This window comes from Leucoraja erinacea, chromosome 2 (genome assembly GCF_028641065.1).
Source record: "Leucoraja erinacea ecotype New England chromosome 2, Leri_hhj_1, whole genome shotgun sequence".
Lineage (NCBI taxonomy): Eukaryota > Metazoa > Chordata > Chondrichthyes > Rajiformes > Rajidae > Leucoraja > Leucoraja erinaceus.
This window is the reverse complement of record NC_073378.1, coordinates 95,024,574-95,050,236: the sequence shown is the minus strand read 5'-3', so window position 1 is coordinate 95,050,236 and position 25,663 is coordinate 95,024,574. Positions and strand designations below refer to the sequence as shown.

The following is a 25,663-nucleotide window of genomic DNA, read 5'->3' as shown; positions in this document are numbered from 1 at the left end:
CAGGGGCATAAGGGTCTAACTAGATAGTGATCAGGAACTTATGCTAAGTGTTCCCACTTCACACTATGAAGGCAATTGTAACATTCAACTCTATTCCTGTGGAGATCCTGCAGAGGGTCTAAATGCGTTCTATTAGCACCTACCTTACCTCATCTCATCCGAAGAATATATGTTAAACTGCTTGTAATAAGATCATGTTACCATGAGAATAACCAAGAGCAGAAAGCTGACCCTTGCATTACATAAACTCCCATACCAGACTTTGCTTCCCAGCCACAGCACCTATTCAGAGTTTGGAAGCCTGATTTTGGCATGGCATTTCCAGCAATTAATTACCCTTGCGCCCCAATTTCTGCATCAAGAACCAATAGGATGAAATCATTCCCAATACAACTTTCCCTATGGGACATGTCAGAGGTCTTGAGCCACACTGTCCATGGAATGTGCCTTATTGGGAAGATAGATTCATAGAGCATGGAAATAGGACCTTTGACCCAACTTGTCCAAGCAGATCAACATGCCCCATCTACACTAACTTTTGGCCCATATCCCTCTAATCCTACCCTATCCATGTACCTGTCAAAATGTCTCTTACAAGTTGCCTCTATCACCTGCCTCAACTACCTCCTGCAGCAGCTTGTTCCATGCACCCACCGCCCTTTCTGTAAGAAAGTACCCCCCAGGTTCCCATCAAATCTTTCACCCCATGTTTAAGCCAACCTTATGTTGGGATACCTGCCAGGTGAATTAATGTTTAATGTTCATCCTTTGTCTTGCTCTCCGCTAATCTGGCTCCTCATGATCCCTACACCACCATTATTCACACATAACTGTCACATCTCCCTTTTTCTTACTACAGGTACTTATTTCCCTCTTTTCTTGCCCTATATGCCCTAATATGCGCTTAATAACCCCCCCCCCCCCCCCCCCCCCCCCCCCCCTTGGAATGAATACAGGGCAGGTTAAACATATGCATTATCTGGTCGGTTGTGCACCCTGCTGGTATCCCCCTGAGATGCACCTGAATTTCTAAAAATAATTAATTTTTCATTGGGATATTCCCACCCGAGTCAAAATGCAGTGCGCCTCACTGCACTCTTGACACCACAGTCTCTGTGATTACCACAACTGGTTTAATTTTTATCATTTTAAATCCTATTTAAGTTCCACATTAAACAATAAATCCAGGAGCCTTCGTGGGGCAACGTCTCTCTGCCAACATCATTTTGTGGCCAACCATAGTTTCCACCAAAGATAGACACAAAATGCTGGAGTAACTCTGTGGGTTAGAAAAGGAATAGGTAACATTTTAGGTCAAGACCTTCTTTCCATCAGAATCTCAGTGAAGCAACAACATAGCAACTCCATGCAATGTCCAACCTATGTCAAATAGTTTTTGTTTCAAAGGAAGTGAAGGTTCAATTGTATCATGGACAATATCATCATAAGGAATAGAAGTAGAATTAGGCTATTCGGCCCATCAAGTCTACTCTGCCATTCAATCATGGTTGATCTATCTCCTAACCCCATTCTCCTGCCTCATCCCCATAACCTCTGACACCTGTACTAATCAAGAATCTATCTATCTCTACCTTAAAAATATCCCCTGACAGATTCACCACCCTCTAAATAAATTTATCCTCAATATTTACATTGTCAATTTCTGACTGCTATAATCTCTTTAGTGATTCACCAGTTTTGTTTCTAAAGCATAAGCATTTGCTCAGTTCTGTACAGCCAAAGCACTGACTTTTAATGTGTCCAGATTTCTGCTAAAGGTAGAAACGTCAACTTTATTTTGTACCCTGTTAAGGACAGCAACAGTTCAAATGCTCCCCACCTTCAAATAGTTACCCAGGATAAGCAATAAATGCTCGCATGTACCTAGATATGTTTTAAATGCACAACAATGTCCCCACCATCCTGGCAACAAATTGCTGCACTTTTTCAACAGAAAAAGCAAGAGGAAATTGATTTTTTGAGCTTAATGCATTTTTCCTGTAATAAATATTTAACAATATGACTGGCTCCATCCACAAGCACAATGTTTATTGAGGATAATCATTGTTTTGGCTAATTTACAAATCTGCATCTTAGTTGCCTAGAACAGGTGGTAAGGAGGAATCAAGTGATACAAGAAACTACAGATGCTGGTTTACAAAAGAAAACACAAAGTGCTGGAGTAATGCGCGGGTCAAGGAGGAATAAATCATTTTATAATCACAGGCTAATTATATACGCTTCCGCCACTACCATTTCCCTCTTGTTGGAAATATTAATAAGGGGATTAAAGAGAGATTGTTACTACAGCTACACAATCAACAGATCAGAGAACAGTGAGTAAACAGTTGTTCTCCACATGAGATGAAAGCATAAAATGGTTTTACAATGCTTTATGTTATTTTTCTCACAGTTTGCAGATGACAGTAAATAATGAGAAGGATGGGTGAGGATTTTTTTTTAGTTTTCTATCTCGGCTCATAATTTTCATGCCTCTAACGGCAAATTCCCAAACAATAATTTTTGAAGAGAGATGTTTTCAATCTGCTGTGATCTCAATACTGACAGCATGGAAACAGGCCCTATACCCCATCTCATGCTAATCGAGGTGCATACCTGAACTCGTCCCATTTGCCTGCATTTGGCCCATAGTCCTCGGTCAATCCTATCCTTGTGCCTATTCAAATGCCTTTTAAATATTGTAATTATACCCACCACTACCACTTCCCCAGCAGTTTGTTCCACACACCCACCACCGTCTGTATGAAAAACCTGACCATCAGTTGCTCATTCAATTTTTACCCTCTCACGTTAAATCTTGTCCTCTGGTTTTAGACTCCCATTCTCTGGGAAATTAACCACATCTATCCATCCATTTTATGTCTGAAGAAGGGTTTAGACCCAAAACGTTGCCTATTTACTTTGCTCCATAGATGCTGCCTCACCCACTGAGTTTCTCCAGCGTTTTTGTCTACCTTCGATTTTCCAGCATCTGCAGTTCCTTCTTAAACTATTTATGCCCCTCATGTTTTTAAAAGCCTCTATAACATCACTGTCAGCCTCTTTGCTCCAGGAAAAACAATCCCATAACCATTTTCTCCTTGTAACTTAAGCCCTCTTACAACCCAGTGGAATGAACACTGAATTGTCCAATTTCAAATAACTTCTACTTACATTCTCCTCCCCCTCCCCTGCATGTCCCCTTCCTCCACCCTTGTCATATTACCAATTCCACAGTTCTCTACATTGTTTTTCTCTTGAGATCACACCTTTCCTAGCCAACAATGGGTTTAGTAAACATTGCCCACTTTCAGTGTGAAGAAGAGTCCTGGTCCAAAACATCACCCATTCATTGTCTCCAGAGATTCTGCATCACCTGCTGAATTACTCCAGCACTTTGTATCCATCTTTGGTATAAACCAGCATCTGCAGTTCCTTGTTTCATCATTTTTATGAATACCTTTAGCACCATCTCCATTTTCATCTCATCATTCCATGGCAATAGAAGTGCACAGATCACTGTGTACACAGTGTTGTCTAATTAATGTTTTGTACAACCTTAATATGATGTCCCAACTCGGGCCATAAAACTTCCTTCTTCAGCATATATACCTGTGCTGCAAATTTTTGGGAACGATGTAGTTGTCGCACTAAGTTTTTATTCATCAGCATTCCTCGAGACTATCCCATTCACTGTGTAGAACAAGAAGTATAGTTTACTCACAGACATTTGCCTATATGCTGGTCAAGAATAAATAGTTTTTGTTGGAAGACATTGGCACCAGACACAAGGAACCAATCTCAATGTGAAAATACACTACTTTGAGCATCAGAAACTTACCCCTACCAGCTGGATAATCAAAACTTATTGATTTTTGAAAATACACGTACTTTTGTGACTTTTCCTGACATTGAATGATGCACGCCATCCCATCTTTGATTCCTCCCTATACCTCCCATAAACTTGTCAATGTTTCCCAAATTCCCACAAATCATTGATCTTCCCTCATCCCAACATTCTCTAATAACCCCATCTCCATCATTGATCTCTAATCTCCCTTTTCTTGATGATATCCCTTCCCCTCTAATCTTCCATAAATAACTTCCCCAATCTATCTCTCCAAGATGTTCCCACCATGTAGACAACCTATCTGGTTCTGGTCGTAAATGTGTCATATGAAACTACTACTGGTACTACTTTTATGAATTCGATCATGCAACCAACATGATCAACTTCTTACAACATTTTTTGGTGTGGAATAAAAGCTGAAAAAGTTAGTGTAAATAAGCCAATTACACAGTCTGGAGTTCAAAGTCATCTTTAATCAATACATATAGTATAGCAGTACAGCAGGTTGTTAGTTGTTAGTTCATTGTTACCGCTTCCAAGACTGCCTAGTGTAGGAAGTGGGTGTTAGTATAAAGCATACGGTAAGGTGGGGTGCGTGATGCTAGATCTACTATGATTGGTTCACATGCAATAACCAATCTACAGTTAGCATCTGAGGAAAGAGAAACAGTTAACGTTTCAGGTCCAGGAACCTTCATCAGGAGCACACCTGAGTGATTGTGTCCCTCAAACATTAAAAATAGAAATCCTGCTAGTCAATTTCAAATTCTCAGATCAGTTCAGATATTTCAGAAGTCACCAAGTTCAAAAATTTGTGAGAACGGGTTTGTCACTCCTGCTTTTCCTTACTCCATGTAATGTTAAATGGGAAATCAAAGGATCAATTTGATACTGTTCATCATCTAGGCAGCAGCCAAGCCACAAAAACCTGAATGTATATAACACAACCAATATGGGTGCAATTTTGGCAGTTCAATTTAAACACGGACTCCTAAAATAACTTGGAAACAAAAGAGATAGCAAATGCTGGAATCCTGAGCAAAAAAACATAGTGCTAGAGGAACTCTGTGGGTCAAGCAGAATATGTGGAGGGAATGGACAAATGACATTTTGGATTGGGACACTTCTGCAGATTGAGGAAGGCAGGGCTGCCAATGTTGGGTGAGAGTTGGGAGCAAGAAATTGCGAGAGACCAAGCTGAGTGAGCCTAGCGATGGAGGGGAAGGAGGCAGTGGGAGGGGAGTGCCCCCCTTCCATGGTACGGAGTTTTTGCATTTTTCCGCTTTAAATTGTGCAATCTGGTGCATGCTGTAGCAAGTCTTTTAACCTACACTTGAATGCAATATTTATGCTTTAAATTGGATTAGCTATGAATAAGGTTAGGCTAAATTACATTCCTAATTACATTCCACAGAAGAGCCGGGCTCTGATCAACAGGTGCGGCACATGAATGATCTTAGTGTATTCATGTATGGAAATCATATTATAATCAAGCACTTGGCCCATGTTGACCAACCTCGGTCTCACTGCACACCTGATACTACTCCTGACCCTGACTCCAATTGCATACTTTCTCTCATTCCTGACCCTGAGTCCAGCCTTACAGCTGGCCCCCTATTCTACCCTGATCATAGCTGCTTACCTGCTTAGGATCCCTGTGCTGAACACTCCCATTGTCCCAGCTTTGACTACACACCTAGTACTATTCCAGACCTTGACTCTGGATGCACACTTGGCCTTGCTCCTAGCCCCTCTGCACTGACAATATATCTGGCCCACACATAAAGCCCCATATCTGACCCTCTGGACTTAACCTATTACGTTCAAGTCCACAGATGCTTATCTATTGCGGTAATCTTTTATGGGGCACTTCACGGACCAAATTTTGTATAACAAAATGTGCTACATCCATTGGCTTCCTTGTTATCTAACATGTTAGTTACTTTGTCAAAGAAGTCATCAATTGGTTGACCACAATTTTTCATCCTTAAAATTATTCTCACTCAGCTGTATAAGTATTCTGTTACCATTTCCTTCATCTTCCTAACAAACTGTCCTGAAGTCATTTTCACCCCCCAATATTTTCAGCATTTTGCTGTCTTCTTCTCAGCTGGGACTTTTCAGAAATGCAAAGTCCAATAACAATATATGCTTAAGCAATAATATTCTATTTAATGTGATCTTGAGAGTACATAATATTTTCTGTGGTATTCATAACACAACAATGATAAAAAATATCTTTGTTTTGATAACTCCTACCAACATGCATACATTATTATATTAGAGTTAATATGTACCAAAGGAACATTTTTGTTCCAATTCCCAATTCCCTATTCCCAATTACTTTTGCATTGAAGTGGTTGAAACCCAAGTGAGGTTTAAATTGCATCAGAAAAATAAAACCTCCGGAATGGATGATATTCATTACTTGGTTGGTTGGAATCAGTATCAGCACAATTACTATATTAAACTTTGAATCTTCAGATGTCCTGGTTCAAGCTAAAACTAAAGACAAATAATAACCTCCTCACACATTCCCCTGCAAGTATCTGTCACTCCTTTAAAATATGCCCCTTCTTTGAACAAGCTCTTAAACATTGCATATGAATCAGTTTCCTTCTGATTACACTCCTTGAGGATGTTCATCTACATGTTCAATAAATAAAACAACGAGATTGGGGACATTTCTATTCAACCTGTCAAATGAATTTGGTGGTGGGGGGGGGGGGGGGGGGGGGGTGGTTTAGAAATAGTCAATGAGGTAAACAAACATAATAGTTGAGTGGCAAATGACAATGGTGCTTCCTTCCCAATATTTAACTGAAGGAAATAATGGGTTATCGGGGCTGTATGTTGTGACAGACAGCCTGACACCTTGCATGTCATTTTAATATCACACTTATCCCATCCCCCTGGATATTCCGGATTAATAAATTAAGGTTTTGTCAACTAATTACAAATCAGGCTAATTACGAATCAATAACATCAGCCAACTCTGAAACAAGAAGCACTGAGCATTGGGATCCAGACATCACGGACAACTGGCCTCAGTTCCCCGCTCACATCTGGCACATCTTTGTCTGAACCAGGGGCCGCGGAGCGTTTTTGAAAGTGGGGGGACTGAGCGATCACTGATCACTGGCCTTGGTGGTACCCGGCAAGGCAGTGGAATGACCAAGTGGGGGGAGGGTGTGGGATGGGGGTGTCCCCCCCCCCCTCCGACGCTAGGAACTTTTTGAAATTTGATGTATTAAACTCATGTTTTAGTGCATTGTTGAAGTATGAATTCAATGTTTTTTGTTTAAAGTATTTTTAAGAGGTAACCTTTTAAGGGGTAACTTTTTCCACACAAAGGATGGTGGGTGTATGGAACAAGCTGCCAGAGGAGGTAGTTGAGGCAGGGACTATCCCAACATTTAAGAAACAGACTGATACATGGATAGGACAGGTTTGGAGGGATATGGACCAAAAGCAGGTAGTGTAGCTGGGACATGTGGGTGGGTGTGGGCAAGTTGCGCCGAAGGGCCGGTTTTGACACTGTATCACTCTATGACTACATTATACCACCACCATGCATGAATGCTTCAAAATCAAGTGGTCGAGTTTTATTGCCATATACTCAAGCATAGAAACATAGATAATAGGTGCAGGATTAGGCCATTCGGCCCTTCGAGCTAGCACTGCCATTCAATATGATCATAACTGTTCATCTAAAATCAGTACCTCTTTCCTGTTTTTTCCCATATCCCTTGATTTCACTAGCCTCAAGAGCTAAATGCAACTCTCTCCTGAAAACACCCAGTGAATTGGTTTCCACTGCCTTCCGTGCCTGTGAATTCCACAGATTCACAACTCTCTGGGTGAAGAAAGTTTGTTCTCATCTCAGTCCTAACTGGCCTACCCTTTATTCTTAAACTGTGGCCCTGGTTCTGAACTCACACAACATCAGGAACATTTTTTGTGCAGTCACAGTAAGCGAAATTCTAGCAGGCAAGCAGGATGCTTCCTCCATTTGAAGGCCACTATCTTCCACCGCTTCTACCCAGTGCTTGGTACCTACTTCCAGCAGACACTGGTTGTCCTCCAGGATGCACAGAGCCGCAGCCTGGTCCATGCCGATCACCAGGGCGAATTCGGCAGACTCTCACGGCCGCGGCGCAATGATTCCGACGGCCCAGGACTCTTGCAGAGGCTGCTCCATGGCTGGAGCTGTAGCGAGCGACTTGCCAGCCCGGCAAACACTTGCCAGCCCCAGCTCCCCATCCGCATCTGCCCCTGCCGCTGCTTCCATCCCTCCCTCCGCCCCGACTCTTCAACACCCACGACCAGGTTGCTCAGAGCACAGCAATGCCTCGTCCAAAGCTGGAGATATTGAAACATGTCTAGCATAAAATGTGGGGGGACTGCAGGCCTTCTAGTTCCGCGGCCCATGTCCTCTCTCCAGCCGCTCGCCAGCCTCGCTCATGTCAACCGCTTCCCGCAAATCCTTAAATTCCGACTGCCGCTGGGAGCAGGACATGGCCTCACTTGTTGCAATGGATGACACTCATTCACTGCCCGGTCCGTGTCTTTCAATGCATGGGGACATGGTTTGGAAGTGTGTAACAGTTCGGTCAAGTGAGAATAATAGAGAATAAGAATGCTGCTGTCTTGTCAACAAATGTGCACACAAGCAGCTGATAGTAGTTTTGAAATTCTCGTTGTCACAGCATTTCTCATGACAAAGCGTGAGAAATTTGTGATCAGCGTGAGAATTGGGCGAAATGCGTGAATCTCACGCTCAATGCATGAGAGTTGGCAGCTCTGGGAAGGGTCTAACCCTGAAACATTATCTGCTCATTCCCTCCACAGATGTTTCCTGACCCACTGAGTTCCTCTAGCACTGCTTTTCTTCACATAAAACTTATTAACTGCTGCTGTGACAATTGAAATTGATGTGTTTTTATCCTGACTCTAAAATAGGTGTCATGAATCCATTTTCTATTTCTTGGAAAAATTGAGACTAGATAACATTGTCTTCAATGACAGAAAACCCAGCCGCTCCGTTCCCTGCCACCAAACTAAGGGACCACCATGGATCCAAATCTTCACCTTACCAACAGTAACAACAGTTGGTTATCAGAGCAAGGCAGTGACTGAGTGATAATGACAAGTCAGCCAGCTTACCTTTCAAGCCTGTTCACCATTACATTTTGATAAGATGCCTAAAATGCAAGTTTAACTCCAGCACATCTTTTATTGAACAATTGCTCCACCATGTGGCGAAAGGCAGAAATTATTTTAGCATCTATTTCCCCTTAAGGTTCCCATGAATAAAGTGGGTGTTACCTCATTGTGTGCACATCTACATGCAACAGTGAATATCTGTGCAACAGAGCCTGATCTCCAGTGAAACACGTTGGGATGATTTCCTGCATTAAAATCACTTTATAAATGAAAATTGTTTTACTTGGTAATTAGGGCTATTCTCAATTATCTCTGACATTCAGTATCTTTTTGAGGATCTAAGCTTATTATTTCTAGTAGATCCTAAAATCCGCAGAGATCCGCACAACTCCATACGGCTCCGGCGATCGAAGTGGGACCGGCCCGGCGAGGCCGTTCTGCTCAAGCGACCACATTAGGTCGCACTTGCCGCATGATCGTGGGACAGGCCCTTTTGTCTCCAAGCACAAAGTGAACAACTGTGTAGATTAAAAGGTCTTCAAATGAATTGGCAGATCATATGCAATAAACAGGTTCATATCTACCGTGGTATTCTGTGGCTGCATATTGCAGGAGACACAATTCTGTAATGTGAGGCTATCTAAAAGGGGGGGGCAAGATGCACTCTCCAACTTTAGGAAGGCATCCTGGAACACAATCTAATCTGGAAATAATGGAAGAACAAAGATGGAACAACATGGGAAAATCCAGATTTTAGTACACAGAAGTGGAAACAGAAACTAGATAAATGCAGAAATATTTGATGCAAGAGATATGCAACATTTGTTGAGCACTGTGCACTAATATGTATGTAATTTCTTATTAATGATTTATTGATAAATTAATAATGAATTTTCAGTGCAATCAAAATTTAACCTGAACATTAGTCAGTGAAAGATTATGCTACTCCAATAGACGATAATAGGTGCAGTAGGCCATTCAGCCCTACATTCAGCAAACTACACTCCAATTGCTGTCATTTTTCTACAATTAAAGACATTGATCAAACATTGTTGCTCAACAAATCCCAAATGCATATTTTGATTTTCTTTTGGATTCAATTTTCTCAGAGCATGACACACACAAACATTGCAATTAAATGTTGTGCCTAATAAAAAACTAATTGCCTTAGGATTGGAGCAAATTGTGCTGATTCACTTGACTGCATTCTTCCAAATTTGAGTTACATTTGGAGCATTATATTTGGGTGAGGTAGTGGCTAAGGTGTCAATGGATTTAGGATAAATGGAGGTAATTAAAAAGTTGCAATGCACATTTAATACTAGGTAATTGCATTTGCTAGAAAATATTTCCTACAATACATTTTGGCCAAATGAATAAAACAATGAGCAGCAAGGCTACAAATTCTTGGTTTCATTTTTGACATAAAATACAGTACATGTGGATGTAATCAACAGTGAATGTGAAGACCATAAAGTACATAACTCATTGATTTCACTGAACATGAAAGAGCATATGTATAGTGGAAATAACGATGCATAATCTCAACCAGCAGTTAAAAGCACTCTAAAAATAACAAGAAATTCTCACATAAAAGTGGTTCCCATCAGACAATATCTTCTGAGGTGCAATGAAGATTGCTTTGTTGATTATAAAATAACAAATTCCAAAGGAAAGGAGGAACTGGCGCGGGGGGGGCGGGGAGATTTGTAACTTTGTAAGCGCCCTTTATGGGTGACTATTTGAATACCGTGGCATGGTATGTAAGCAAAGAATTTCACTGTGACTTGTCACATGTGACAATAACATATTCAATTCAATTCAAATGGAATGCGCTGTTCCAATGTTAAAAAATCTCTTCCTATTTAATTTTTGGATATAGGAATAAAACAGGATAATTATTAATTAAATACTATCTGCAACAATGCACACCACTGGATAATTTCCCAACCAACAAAAGCATCTCATGACAACTTTAAACAGGTAGCAATAAATTACCTGTTCTTACACAGATCTTAAAATTTATAATTGTATTTAGATACTTTTAAAATATACAAGTTGTTCCAAGACTACAATGTGGAAGTAAAACGAGGATAGTTGTTTTAAGAATTTTATTGCAATTACAACAAAATATCAAATTTTTAACTTTAAAATTGGGAGTCCAAACTAAGCATTCCTTTTTTCTAAGAAAAAACACAGCAGTTAAAAAAATATTTTGCAGGATAATCAGTTTTAGCAGAGCATTTTCACCTCGTACACGTGCATGATACAATAATGGTACATGAAAGATCAAAGCAAAAAACTGCTGGGAATCTGAAATAACACTGTTGTTAGAAATGACATTTCCAGCTTTTTGTAGGAGCAAGTTGCAATGTATAAATGAGGCCCACACAAGTGTTGACAAACAGGCAGGCAGGACAATCCTGCAACTGCAAATCAAACAGAGGATTGCAAATTATATTATGTGGCTACATGACAAACAGCATTCATCAAAACTCCCTGTTCTTCACAACAAAAATAGCCTTCCACCCCACACTTTCATGGAGGCATTCGAGTATTTCTGCAGCAGTCCATTCATTCAGTTTATAGATATTTGTTTCATTAATCTTTTTTTCTCCTTTTGTGTTTTGGTTCTTGTGCACAATCAGTGGTCCCTGATTCATCCCGAATCATTTTTTTCTTCCTTTTACTTGGTTTACTGTTATTAGGATAATCAGCAGTGTTATTTTCATGAAATTCATTGTCTGTGTTTGGTTCCTCAGTCCTTTGCTTTCTCTTTTTGGATTTACGTTCTAAATTCTTTTGAAGGTCTCCCATTTCATGTTTGGAAACACTCTTATCTGAACTCGTGCAGCTCACAGCCTCTTCTATTACCTCTTTACATTTTTCATCTTTTTGTTTTTTCTTTTTCCTCTTCTTTTTTCCAGCAGCATCACCATCTTGTTCAATGCTGTCCTTTTCCAACAATTCTTCAAAATCTGCACCATATGGTCCCTGTACACTAGAATAGAAAGCAACAAATCATTTAAGTATAAACTAAATAAATTGTCAAGAGACCAACATTTTTAGGTTTTGATCACAAGTCAGTCATATGACAAGTAAACTCATCCAAGTTTTTGAAGTCTCTTTGCCTGTGTTCCACAACTAGCACTATTCACTGCAGCAGATGTGGGATATTCCGAATTTAAGTAACATCTAAATATTTTCCATCAACAGTAATAATATCCATATGGGTAAACAGGTAACCAAAGGAGGTACCAACAAATCCGATAAAGAAATGGATTGAATTTTTCTGAGTACTATGTTTACTCTTGTGCTGCTGCAGCTGGGAAATAATTTAACACTCTTGACGATGTCTGTTAACATTCAGCTAAGAATTTCTGTTCTCTCCAGTCCAATACCACTGGTTAGTACAATGAATTTACTCTATTCATATCCTTCAGAAAAAACATTAACTGTAAGTCGGCAACAAAAGCTTGCACTGAGACCGTGGTGGTGGACCTGACCATTGCTTCAAGGGTAGTTTGGCATCAACAACACTCTGGGAGGCAAAGAAACCAGGTGGTTTTATTTGATAGAAATATTTTGATGAATTTCAATGGCTGATGCTTGCTTTTTTGATTTTTTTTTTTAACTGAAAATAAAATTATCAGATATTCATGCTAGGATTTAAACTCATGTTCTCTTGATTATCTGCCTGCCACCAAAACCACTACACCACTGAATTCTGGTTACTAGTGCAATCCTGTCAGTACCTATTGCAATCTGTGGAGGAAATGGACAGACATTTCACGTCAGGGGCCCTTCTTCAGACTTACTTCTGAAGGGTCCCAATCCAAAAGGTTGCTTGTCCACTCCCTCCACAGATGCTGCCTGACCCGCTGAGTGCCTCCAGCACTTTGTGTGTTTGACTCAACATTATAACATTTGCAGTTTCTTGTGTTGATATTTGCAATCTGTTTGCAATCTCACGGAGGCACAAAGGATTGCAGATGCTGGAATTTGAAGCAACAAACAATCTGCTTAAGGAACTCAGCAGATCAAGAGCATCGGTTGTGCCAAAGGAATTGTTGATGTTTTGGGTCGAAACCCAGAATCAGGATTGAGAGTGGAGAGGGAAGAGAGCCAGTATAAAGAGAAGACAGGAGACTGATGAGACCGGGACTAGTGTGTGGAACAAAAAGAGATGACAGAAGGGGGAAGGGTGGAGTTAGGAGAGTTAGTCAGCTCAATGATGAAATACGGCGGACAGATTTATTTTTATCTGGAATCTGATAAGGAAAGTGATTAAGAGGGAACTGCAGATGCTGGAGAATCGAAGGTTACACAAAAAAGCTGGAGAAACTCAGCGGGTGCAGCAGCATCTATGGAGCGAAGGAAAGTGATAATGGGAACCATGAGAAGAAAGATGAAGGCAGATGGTTCCCTTCACCCACTCACTTCATCCACCATCTGCCTTTTTCATTTGCCTCCATCTATCATCTACCTGCCTGTCACCCAACTCCGTCTCCCTCCCTACCTGGTTACATCTGCCCACCATCATTCACCCTTCCTCAGTCCACTAATCACCTGTATTACTATCCCCCTTTCTTCTTTATGCTGGCAATGTTTCGACCCGAAAGGTCGACAAGAGACAATTCCCTTTTCTCCCTCAGGTGTTGCTTGACACACCAGTTAATTCAGCAGAATGTCTGCGGATGTTTATATTCATCCTGGCTTTTTTTGGGGGCATAATGCTGCAACTTCACTGTGTTTATAATCAGATCCAAATTCAATAAGGACCTCACATTTATCTGTAAAATCAAAACAGAAGTCTCAGACTCACCATTAAATATCTGCACTCAAACTAATCACCAAACATTAGCATAGAGAGATTGTTAACTTAACTGATCAATTATGCACAGTCGTAATAGTTCTGGCTTGTTCCCACTTTCCAATTTCAATTTCACTACTTTCTCTCAACAACTAGCTGTGCCTCAGCTAGGCAGTTGCAACTGCCTTTTTTACCCGACGACATGAAAAATCGCCCAGGTACATCCTGTTCACAAAAAAGTACAAATTAAATCTGGCTAATTATCATCCAATCAATAGCAAAGTGCTGAACACCAAAGATCATATAGCGGAGCAAGATAGGCTACTCCTGCAAAATGCAATGGGCTGGCGTGTAGTACGCTACGGAGGGGATCCTGGGCATTTTTCCCCGCCCATTTTAGTAACCGTAACCTACCCGACCCGACCTGACTCCCAGGGTAATCAACGTTGTGGGGGAACAGTTTGTGTGTGTGATAGAGGGTGGATTCATAATTCTGTCAGTTCATACCTGTTAATTCTTGTCAAGAATAAAATGTTTATAAACACATACATGAATGCGATATAAATGTATATAATCATATAACACACACAATTATATTTCTTCTGATTTTTATATCCAATGATGAACTTTATTTCAGACAAGACAAGGGACATTAAATAATAAACATTGTAAACCTCCCCGCAACTTCACGCACACTAGGCACCATCCCACCCCTCAATTCTCTCTCCCCCGCAGGCACTCCCTCGCCTTCCCCCACACTACAATGTCTCCCCCCCCCCCCCCCCCCCCCTCCTATGCTGTGGTACCTTAACCCACCAGTCCCCAAACCCTACATCTCCCCCCATGCTCTCTGCACCCCGGCCCCTACCCCACCTCTCTCTCCCAAAGATCTTATAGCGGAGCTCCGCTATAAGATCTTTGCTCTCTCCCTCCCCCGGCCCTACCCAACGCTCCTGCGCCACCACTACCCCACTTGCACTACTCCCCCTCCTCTCTCCCCCACACACACCTTCTCCCCGGGCCGCGCACCCCTTCTCCCCGCTGCCCCGGGCCCCGCACCCCCTCTCCCCGCTGTCCCGGGCCCCTCACTCTCTCTCCCCGCTGCCCCGGGCCCCGCACCCCTTCTCCCCGCTACCCCGGGCCGCGCATCTCTCCCCGGGCCGCGCTCCCCCTCTCCCCGCCCAAGTCAAAGACTTGCGAAGATATGGGAGCGGAGGCGGAAGCAAAGATCCGATCTTTGGCCCGAAGCAAGATGGCGAAGCAAGATGACGGAACAAGATGGCGGAGGCTGGTTGCTAAAATGGGTCCTATAATCACCCATGAATCTGCTCATGACCGTACTACGTGTTTTGCTTAGGAGTAGACCATCTTGCTCTGCTATAAGATCTTTGCTGAACACTGTCATTGTACTCTGATTAACTTGGCATCATGTTCGGCACAGACATTGTGGCCAGAAGGGCATGTACCTGTGCTATAATGTTCTATATTCATTAAAAATCTATTCACCGATGCCTGGTTTGGGTTTTGCCTGGAATACTCTGCTCCAGATCTTATCACAGCCTTGCCTCAACCATAAAGCAAATAACTAACTTTCAATGGCGAGCTGAAATTCACTGTCATTAATATCACAACAGTATTTGATCAAGTGTGGTAATGATGTGCTCTGGTCAAACACAGATCAATGGGCAAGAAACAGAAAACATTCTGTGGTTGGAACGGACACACACAAAAGTAAGATGGTTGTTTTTGTTGGAAGTAAATCAGCTCCAGAGATTACATTGAAAATGTTGCAAAGATTCAGTAAATCAGGCTGCATATGAAAAGTGAAATTAAAAAGTTAGTTTATCTTCTCATTGTTCCATTCTGATGAAGGCTCTTCACTAGAAACTTCAATCTATTTATCTTTCCACAGATGCTGCCTGACTTACTGAGTGTCTTCGGCAATTCGTTTTTATTTCAGATTTCCAACATCTGCTGTCTTTTGAATCCATTTCAACAAACTTCCTTCTTCCATTTGGCCAGAAGTGGGAATGTTTACTGCTGATTGCATGGTATTTTGATCCAACAATCCAGGATACATTAAGGATCCTAAACCGAGATGAGAAATGACACAGAGACACTCTCTGCAACTCTCTGCCACAGAGGGTAGACCAGACAAGATATATTTAAGGGGAGTTACGGGCCCTTGGTAGGCGAAAGTAATAGAAGCATCACCAAGTGGCTATATCCAACAAGAGCCGAAAACCTGGCTAATTTCTAAATTCAAGGTATTTTGTTTAATTGACCACCATTAAATGAAGCTTACACTTGCATGAGGTTATCAATATTCGACGGGAGCAACTATGACCAGAACCTCAGCCAAAAACCTGTTTTGAAATTGAACCCAGCATCGATAAAAAGGGAGCAACTCTGCTTAAAGCAAGGTAAAAGGTTAAAGCAAGGGGCTGGGTTTCTGCGACAAATGAATTACATAGATACATAGAAAATAGGTGCAGGAGTAGGCCATTCGGCCCTTCGAGTCTGCACCGCCATTCAATATGATCATGGCTGATCATCCAACTCAGTATCCCGTACCTGCTTTCTCTCCATACCCCCTGATCCCTTTAGCCACAAGGACCACATCGAACTCCCTCTTAAATATAGCCAATGAACTGGCCTCAACTCCCCTCTGTGGCAGAGAGTTCCAGAGATTCACCACTCTCTGTGTGAAAAATGTTTTTCTCATCTCGGTCTTAAAGGATTTCCCCTTATCCTTAAGCTGTGACCCCTTGTCCTGGACTTCCCCAACATCGGGAACAATCTTCCTGCATCTAGCCTGTCCAACCCCTTAAGAATTACCTCTTGACATCCCATCAACTGTGCTAATGCCAGACATGTAATGCAATGCTCTCCACTTGCATTGATGAATGAAAGAGCCTACAACTCCATTCATGACCAAGCAACTGCTTGATTGGTGCTCATTACCATTATAAATATTCACCTCCGCATCATCAGCACTTTCGCTACAGTGTGTAATATTGTTCAAAATGCATTGTAATCACCGGGCAAGGATACCCCAACAGCTACGACCTCAAATCAGTCAGCAATTCCTGACACAAAAGTGTGGAATTTTCTTTGCTGAGAGGATTTAGGAACAATTATAATTTTCTACCCATTAGAGTGCTGTGAATGTTTCATGGCTGAGTATGTTCAATGGATTTTAAGGTATAAATATATCTTGGTCAGCATAGACGAGTTGGGCCAAAGGGCTACATAACTGACTAAAAGGAAGATCTGCCGTGATCTTACTGATTGGCTGAGCAGGCACAAGGGGCTGAGTTGTCCACCAGGTTCAATTTCTTATTTCTTTAACTCCAGTTACTTTTGAGTTTTCAATGTTCTAATTTCTATTTGAAGCTGCAACAATTCTGATACTAAATGCAGAGAGAGCAGAAAAATGTTTGTGCTCAAGTTCAATTATCTTACGAGAAAGCCAATTAGGTACAGATTGATTCATTTAACAAATTCTGATGTTGCTGTTCACACTGGTTAGCTATGAAATTCTAGGTAAATTAAGCAATGACAAAGCCATTTCTATATAAGATGAAATTCTACAACAAAAACAGTAAAATAATGCATGTTCAGTGTATATTTTCATGGAATTGGCAAACGTTCTAGTCATTAAAAGTAACTTCTGAGAATACAATTTTAGTTTAGTTTAGTATAGTTTAGAAATTCAGCGTGGAAACAGGCCCTTTGGCCCACATAGATCGCACTGACCAACAATCAACCCCGTACACCAGCTTTATCCCATACTCTAGGGACAATTTACAGAAATCAATCAACCTACAAACCTGCATGTCTTTGGAGTGTGGGAGGAAACTGGAGTACCCGGAAAAAACGCACATGGTGACAGGAAGTGCAAACTCCATACAGACAGCATCAATTATCAGGATCAAACCCGGATTTCTGGTGTTGTAAGGAAGCAACTCTACCGCTGCACCACTGTGCCATCCAATTTTGATAACAAAATTATAATATATCTACATCATGAAAGAGGTGATGCCTGCCTTAAAGGTGAATAAATCCCACAGGTCTGACCAAGGTATCCGAGAACTTTGTCAGAAACAAGGGAGAAAGTGGCTGGGGCCCTTGCCAGAAATGTTTGTATCTTCCTTAACTACAAGAGGATGGGATAGTAGGTAATGTTGGACCTTTATTTATGAAGGGTTGGAGGGACAAGCTGGGAAACGTATCAGGCCAGTGACTCTTACATCAGTGACACTAACAGTCTGACCTAGTTAAATAACATCACATTAATAGTTAAGAGAGCGCAGCAGTGTTTGCACTTTCTGCGCCGGATGAGAAGAGCTCACCTCCCCCATCCTGTCCTCACCACTTTCTACAGGGGCACCATAGAGAGTATTCTGACCAGCTACATCTCTGTCTGGTTTGGGGACTGTAAAGCCTCCGACTGGAAGTCCGTGCAGAGTGGTGAGGACGGCTGAGAAAATCATCGGGACTTCTCTCCCCTCAATCGGGGACATTGCGAGCAAATGTTGCTTGTCTAAGGCCAGCAGTATTATAAAGGACCCCACACATCTCCATCATGGACTGTTCACTCTGCTGCCCTCGAGCAAAATATATTGTAGCATAAGGAACAGAACGTCAAGGTTTTGCAACAGCTTCTTCCCACGAGCCATGAGGCTCTTGAATGCCATGTAATGGGCCGCCACTATTATCTATTTTATCTTTTTAACCATTGTCTTTTTATCCATTTTATCCTTCTGTTTAATTTTGTGTTGCACGGGGAGCCAAATGCAACGGAATTTTATTTAGAATTGCATATATCAATGTATTTCTAAATGACAATAAAGTATTGATTGATTGATTGACTGATTGAGTGATGGTAATGTTACAGGAAGGGATCCTGAGGGATAGGGTCCGTCTGCAAATGGAAAGATAAGGAATTACTTTGAGAATAGGAAATTGTGTATCACAAAATTACGTGACAAAGACAGGACATGGACATCAGCAAGGCTTCTGACATGATCACAATAATAGACTGATCTGGTAGGTGATATAACATGGTAAATGAGTCAGATACAAATTTGACAGTAGTAGAAATCAGAGGGTGGGTAGTGTAGGTTGTTTTCAGAATAAATACCCATAACTAGTGTACTGCAGGAAACAGTGATGTTTATCATCTATATTAATGATTTAGATGAGAATGTTGCTGTCATGATTAAGAACTAACTCTGGACAATTACCTTTTATCCAAACGCCCTCGAATGCACAGGACACCGGCAGCATCAGCATCCAGCTGTTGAACTTCAAACTCCAGGCTGTCTCCTACTTTCACCGCAAAGTCTGGCCAGATTCCATTTGCATGATGTGGCTTGGGAATCGAAGCATTAAAACACCCATGTACGAGGCAACCAAGATGACTTGGAGCAACTTTATTCACAGTGCCCTGTAGAAGTTCAGGAGAGAATTAACATTTTGTTGCTGTGAATGTTAAGAGAGGATAAGTACTATATCTTATTTTAAAATTTGAAAGATGCTACAAACCTTATTATACAAGAAACAATGAACTTGTAATTTTAAGCACCTTCTGCATTCTTAAGTTTGACAATGATTACGAAAGCTCGTGGTCCAGACTACTCATTTTACCTGCCTGAAAGTGGTGGTTTCTGGCTGGCAAGCAACTTATCCTTTTATTTAAAAATTTTCTTCAAGCTGTTTTAAGGCAAATGCATTAATTTTTATAATCGGATAAAAATTAATTAATAGATGAGCTCCATAAAGCAGGAAACCAAAAGAACCTCCCTTGGCCCAGCTGTGAATTCTGTACCATCGGGACTAATTCCACTCTCCTGCCCAGAGTCTCTCAAGCTAAGCAAACTGTTCACAATACTTCATTGTGTTCACACCCGATGGCAACCAACCACATGAACCCATTTGCACCATGACATCAATGCCAACCACACTCTTCCCATTCTTTTTGTACCTGAAACCTTATCCTTATTGTTATTGCTATCAGGATGTCTCTACCATTAACACATTTTCAGAACACTTAACACCTGGTTTCAAAGCAATACTTATTAGGGACCTACATTTTTGTTCATTTCTTGGTTATCCACACTATATCTGCACTTTAAAAGACGTTTGGACAGGTATACGGATGGGATATGGCCCAAACGCTGGCAGTTGGGACTCGTGTAGATGGGACATCTTGGTCAACATTGGCAAGTTGGGCTGAAGGATCTTATTCCATGCTGCATGACTGTATTTCCAAGTCTAAATACATTCTCACTCCTGCATCTATCTAAAGCCTTTCTTAAAAAATGAAACTTACCAGTAGTTTCTGTCCAATTTTGGGCCTGAAGATGACAAAGTCAGCTTCAATGTTGAGGTGTATATATCCTTGGTCATCATAGATGTCACCTAATTCTCCAATTAACCTGATCTTGTCATATGCAACTGGGACACCCTGCAGACTAAAATAAAATGTTGAAGGTTATGAAATTATTCCTACAGAATATGTTAGGATCTGCTTAACATACAACTACTTTGAACTGTATATTTCAGAAAGGTGATTTGCTAAAAATTGTATTTCTGAGCGCAAGCAGCTTACCACACGGAAAGCATCTTATAAAAATAATATGGCTGGAAGTATTTTTCATGTCCAGTATAATAAATCATAAAAGATGAAATGAAGATGTAGCATACATGATGGAATTTATAATATCAACCATTTTCACCCACATTAATACTGAATGTTGAATTGGGCCTGAAATTGAAAGCGCGTTTCCATAAATAGCGAATCCCAGCCTCAGCCTGCGTCTGCCCCAGCTTACCCAACAGACGTTTCACCAGTTTTGGCTAGGCCGTCAAACGCATCTTCTGGGACAAAGGAACAGCACTGATGGGATCTGTGGAAGTAACCACAGGTCATGATGTTGTCTCCAATCGCCTCCCTGCCCTCCCCCAATAAATGCAAGTTTTTGTCTCCCAAGAGAGCAATCCTGGCCCCAAGAGACAAGAGTTAAGAGTGCTTAATTGTCATAGGTACTGAAACTGAATAATGAAGTTCTTAGCAATTAAATTCCCTGGGCAGCAGCAGCACATGCTCCCATCCATGGGTCAGCAGTGGAGTGAGTCAAAAACTTAAAATTCCTGGCAATGCAGAATTTTCGTCAAACTGTTTTAAGGTAAATGTATTAATATTTATAAACTGGATAAAAATGCACTAATTGATGAGCTCCATGACCTCTCTGAAGATCTGTCCTGAGTCCAGGACATTGATGCAATCATAAAGAAACCCCATCAATGCCTCTACTTCCTTAAGATTTGGCATGCTGACAAATAGTCTTTTGAACTTCTATAGCTGCATGGTAGAGACCACATTGACTGGTTGCATCACGACCTAGTTCGGCAACACAAATGTCCAGGAACTAAGAAGATTGCAAAAAGTGGTGAATGATGCCCGGTCCATCACAGGTACTTACCTCCCCTCCATTGAATGGATCTACAGGACGTGCTGCCTCAAAAGGGCAGCCATCATCATCAAGGACTCACACCACCCTGGCTATGCTCTCATTTCATTCCTGCCATCAGGAAAAACGAATGTCCAGGTTCATGGGCAGGTTCTTCCTTACAACCATCAGGCCATTGAACACTACGAACTCCAACTAAACCTCAAACTACAAACAGCCTTATTTGCACTAGGGGTATTTTTTTTAATCTTTGCAATTTATTATTTGTTAGTTGTTATATATTGAATTTATTTTTGTTGTTTACTTCGGTGCTTACTGAGTTTTATGTTTACATATCTGTTGTGCTGCTGCAAGTATGAATTTAATTGTTCCGTTTTGGGACATATGACAATAAAGCACTCATGACTCCATGGGATAAGGGAGACCCAGTGCAGATTGATTATGCTGTAAAACCTACACATTGGCCTTTTCCAGCAATGTCGGCTTCCTCCTCATGCAGAGTACATCTGCGCCCCTAATGCCCCTGCTAAGAGCAGTTAGCTCAATACGGAATGGGAAACAACTGTTTGGTGCAATGCACACCAGGTGGTGCCTTTGTTCACTAAGCCAAATCTAATTAATGGCTAATGTTAATTACGAATAAAATCATCAATCAATGCAATCATTTCAAGGTTCAGACCAGATCAGAAACTGCACTATTGACATTCACGCGACTGTGAGCCCAAGATAATGGCACTGCCTTTTCATTAATGTTACATTATCACCTGGACACTTTTTTTTTGCCTAAATGCTTTCATTTATTTGGCTACAGGCATTCCATTAATAAACTATGGAATGTCTACAACCAAATAAAAAAGTTGCTTATTGCTTTTAAGAGGAAAATCAACAGCCATTTTTCAAAGCTGCAGAGAAACAAACTTCCATTCATATTGTGCATTTAGTGATCTCAACATACTCTATGTCTTCATCAATGAAATTATTTTAAATTGGAGTCAAACTGATGAAACAGAGAATGCAGTTGACTAATGCATAAGATTGCACAAACAATAATTAGATCATCTATACTAACATTGGTTGAAGGCTACCAACATCTAGCCTGCCCGACTCCAAAAGCCAGAACCATGCAGAGAATCCAACAAAACTCCAGTCCCAAAACTAGGCCCCACAATCAGATCGAAGATCATTACATCAAATTCCAGCCTAACCTTAACACATCATCTCAGCACTTGCACCTGGCCATATACTCAAACAAACAGACCCCACAACGTGACTACACTGCAACCCTATATGCAGGTGCTGCATCTAGATATTGCCAACCATTCCTGATTCCTGTCCGCAAGCCATTCACTTCTCAATTTGCATCCCAGATTCAATTCCCTCACCTAACCAATCATGGATCCAAAACTAACCTTACCTCCACACCTCTACCACCCTCTCCTCATTTAGCTTTTACCCCTGTTCAGACTCTCCTCGTCTATGGTCTTGGTCATTCCCCAGGATATTCCTTGGATTGAAGGATTTCAGTTATGGGGAGAGATTGGATAGGCTAGGCTTAATTTTACTTGAGTGGGTGAGGGGGAACTGACACAAATGTAGAAGATAACACGAGGCATGGATAGGATAGGTAGTCAGAATGTTCTTCCTTCTGGTAGGGATAGCAAAAACAAGACCACATACCTTTAAGATTTCAAAGGGGACAGTGGTACATATTTTCCTCACCGCCCTCACAAAGAGTAGTTAATACCTGGAATTCAACATCAGAAAAGGTGGTGGAATCACCTACACTATGACTCAGGCATTTAGACAGGCACTTGAATAGTTAAAGCATAAACAGATACAAATCTATTGCAGGAAATGGCATTAGTAAACGCAGGTAAAAAGGTCAGCGTGGACATGATGGGCTGAAGGGTTCATCATTGTGTTGTACAACTCTTTGACTCAAATCCATGAAATTTTCCCACTGTTCCATTAATACCCTCTTCATCCCCTACCCCTTCTCCAGCCACCATCTTCCACCCCCTCCTTTCCTTTCCTCTTTCCCTTCTTCCATTCCTCCCCCTCATAGAAACATCGCAAATAGGTGCAGGAGTAGGCCATTCGGCCCTTCGAGCCAGCAACGCCCCTGCAATATGCCCACGGCTGATCATCTAAAATCAGTGCCCCGTTCCTGCTTTTATCGCATATCCCTTGATTCCTTGCAAATAGAAAGACCGCAAAACTGGAAGATAACAAGATCAGAGTTTCAATTATGTATAGAAGATAGAATAGAATAGAATAGAATATATAGAATAGAAACATAGAAAAATAGGTGGAGTAGGCCAGCTCCACCATTCAATATGATCATGGCTGATCACCTAAAATCAGTACCCCGTTCCTGCTTTTTCCCCATATTCCTTGATTCCTTTAGCCCTAAGAACTAAAGATCTACTTCTCTCTTGAAAACATCCAGTGAATTGGCCTCCACTGCCTTCTGCGGCAGATAATTCCAGTTTCACAACTTTCTGGGTGAATAAGTTTTTCCTCATCTCAGTCCTAAATGACCTACCCCTGTGACCCCTGGTTCTGGACTCCCCCAACATCAGGAACATTATCCCTGCATCTATCTAGCCTGTCCAATCCTTTAAGAATATTATGTTTCTATGAAATTCCCCTCATCCTTTTACATTCCAGCGAATACAAGCCCAGTCGACCCATTCCATCATCATATGTCAGTCAGTCAGTCCCGCCATCCCGGGAATTAACCCTCAGTAGCAACAATTCCCCGTCTCTCCCTGACTCACGTCTCCGAGAAGCGGAGCAGCTCGGTCTTGAGCTGCCTCTCGATGCCGCTCCTCTTGCGGCTCAGGTAGAGCGGGCAGAGGGCGAGGTGGCGCCGGCAGGTGTCGAGCACCAGGCAGGAGAACGGGCTCTGGATCAGGGCGCGGGCCTGGGTGAAGGAGAGCGGCGGCGCTGGAGGCCGGGGCCGGGGTGGAAGAGAGGGCGAGCGGGGCGCTGGAGGCCCGGGCCCGGGTGGAGACTGGCCGGGCCGGGGGGCCGGGGTAGAGGAATGAGCGGGGCCGGGGTGGAGGAGAGGGCCGGGGCGCCGAGGACTGGGGGCCGGGGCGGGGTGGAGACGGGGGCCTGAGCGGGGCCCGGGTGGGGGAGGCCGGCTGGGGCCTGAGCCGGGGCCGGCCGGGGTGGGTGGCATGCTGCCGTAAACCCTCACCGGCAACGTGCGTGTTGTCGCAGATTTGCGGGTCCGGCCGCAATGCGCGTCAGCGCCGGCAGGTGTCGCTCTGGCGGCACCGGGCAGCGCCAGCAGGGAGGGGGCGGTCCTGCCCTCTCCGCCAGGGGGCGCCGGCTCCACTCAGCAGACAGAGCAAAGTCATGTGTAGGATTTTGAGTCTATTCGGTTTAAACCAGCATCTGCAGTTCTTTCCTACAACTTAGCTTATTAAGTAGGGAAGAACTGTTAGGGTGGAAAGGGACGAGTTAACTTCTCCTTGCTAAAAATGATAACGTTTTCCTTGATCTCCACACCTTACACTTCCTTATTTCTGCATTTCCCCCTCCCCTGACCCTCAGTCTGAAGAAGGGTTTCGGCACGAAACGTCACATATTTCCTTCGCTCCATAGAAGCTGCTGCACCCGCTGAGTTTCTCCAGCATTTATGTGTACCTTCGATTTTCCAGCATCTGCAGTTCCTTCTTGAACACAAAGAATTGTAGATCTTGGTTTAACCAAAGATGATAGAGCGGACTTTCATCTTTGGTTTAAACTGAAGATAGCTACAAAATGCTGGAGTAACTTAACGGGACAGGCAGAATCTCCCGATAGAAGGAATGGGTGATGTTTCGGGTCAAGACCCTTCTTCAGACTGAGAGTCAGGGGAGGGGGAAATGCAGAAATAAGGAAGTGTAAGGTGTGGAGATCAAGGAAAACGTTATCATTTTTAGCAAGGAGAAGTTAACTCGTCCCTTTCCACCCAAACCACCCCCTCCCAGGTACTTTCCCCTGCAACCGCAGGAGATGCAACAACTGTCCCTTTACCTCCCCCCTCGACTCTGCCCATGGACCCCAACAGTGTTTTCAGGTGAGGCAGAGGTTCACTTGCACTTCCTTCAACCTCATCATCTACTGTATCCGCCGTTCCAGGTGTGGACTCCTGTATATCGGTGAGACCAAGGGCAGACTCGGAGATCGTTTCAGTCCGCCTAAGCTTACCTGATCTCCCGGTTGCTAAACACTTTAACTTCCCTTCCCATTCCCACACTGACCTTTCTGTCCTGGGCCTCTTCCATTGTCAGAGTGAAGCCTAGCGCAAATTGGAGGAACAGTACCTCATATTTAGCTTGGGCAGCTTACACGCCAGAGCGG

The 25,663-nt window shown here is 42.4% G+C and overlaps 1 protein-coding gene across 1 annotated transcript; it reads right to left on the bottom strand.

The window, feature by feature from the left end:
* Positions 1–11,113: 11,113 nt before the first annotated feature.
* On the bottom strand, positions 11,114–24,494 carry polr1f (RNA polymerase I subunit F). The gene is made up of 5 exons (XM_055649850.1): positions 24,088–24,494; positions 20,669–20,743; positions 20,167–20,308; positions 19,079–19,281; positions 11,114–12,017 (listed from the first exon to the last, which is right to left on the bottom strand). Exons 1-5 carry the CDS (start codon positions 24,492–24,494, stop codon positions 11,618–11,620), a joined length of 1,227 nt encoding a protein of 408 aa, XP_055505825.1. The 3' UTR covers positions 11,114–11,617.
* Positions 24,495–25,663: the final 1,169 nt, after the last annotated feature.

Excerpts from the sequence above, each read along its gene's own strand:
- polr1f (XM_055649850.1), bottom strand. The coding sequence starts at position 24,494 with ATGCCACCCACCCCGGCCGGCCCCGGCTCAGGCCCCAGCCGGCCTCCC. Across the intron at positions 20,309-20,668 it reads ACTGGTGAAACGTCTGTTGG|TCTGCAGGGTGTCCCAGTTG; the intron begins GTAAGCTGGGGC and ends ATTTTATTTTAG. Across the intron at positions 12,018-19,078 it reads CGAGGGCGTTTGGATAAAAG|TGTACAGGGACCATATGGTG; the intron begins GTAATTGTCCAG and ends TTTCTATTCTAG.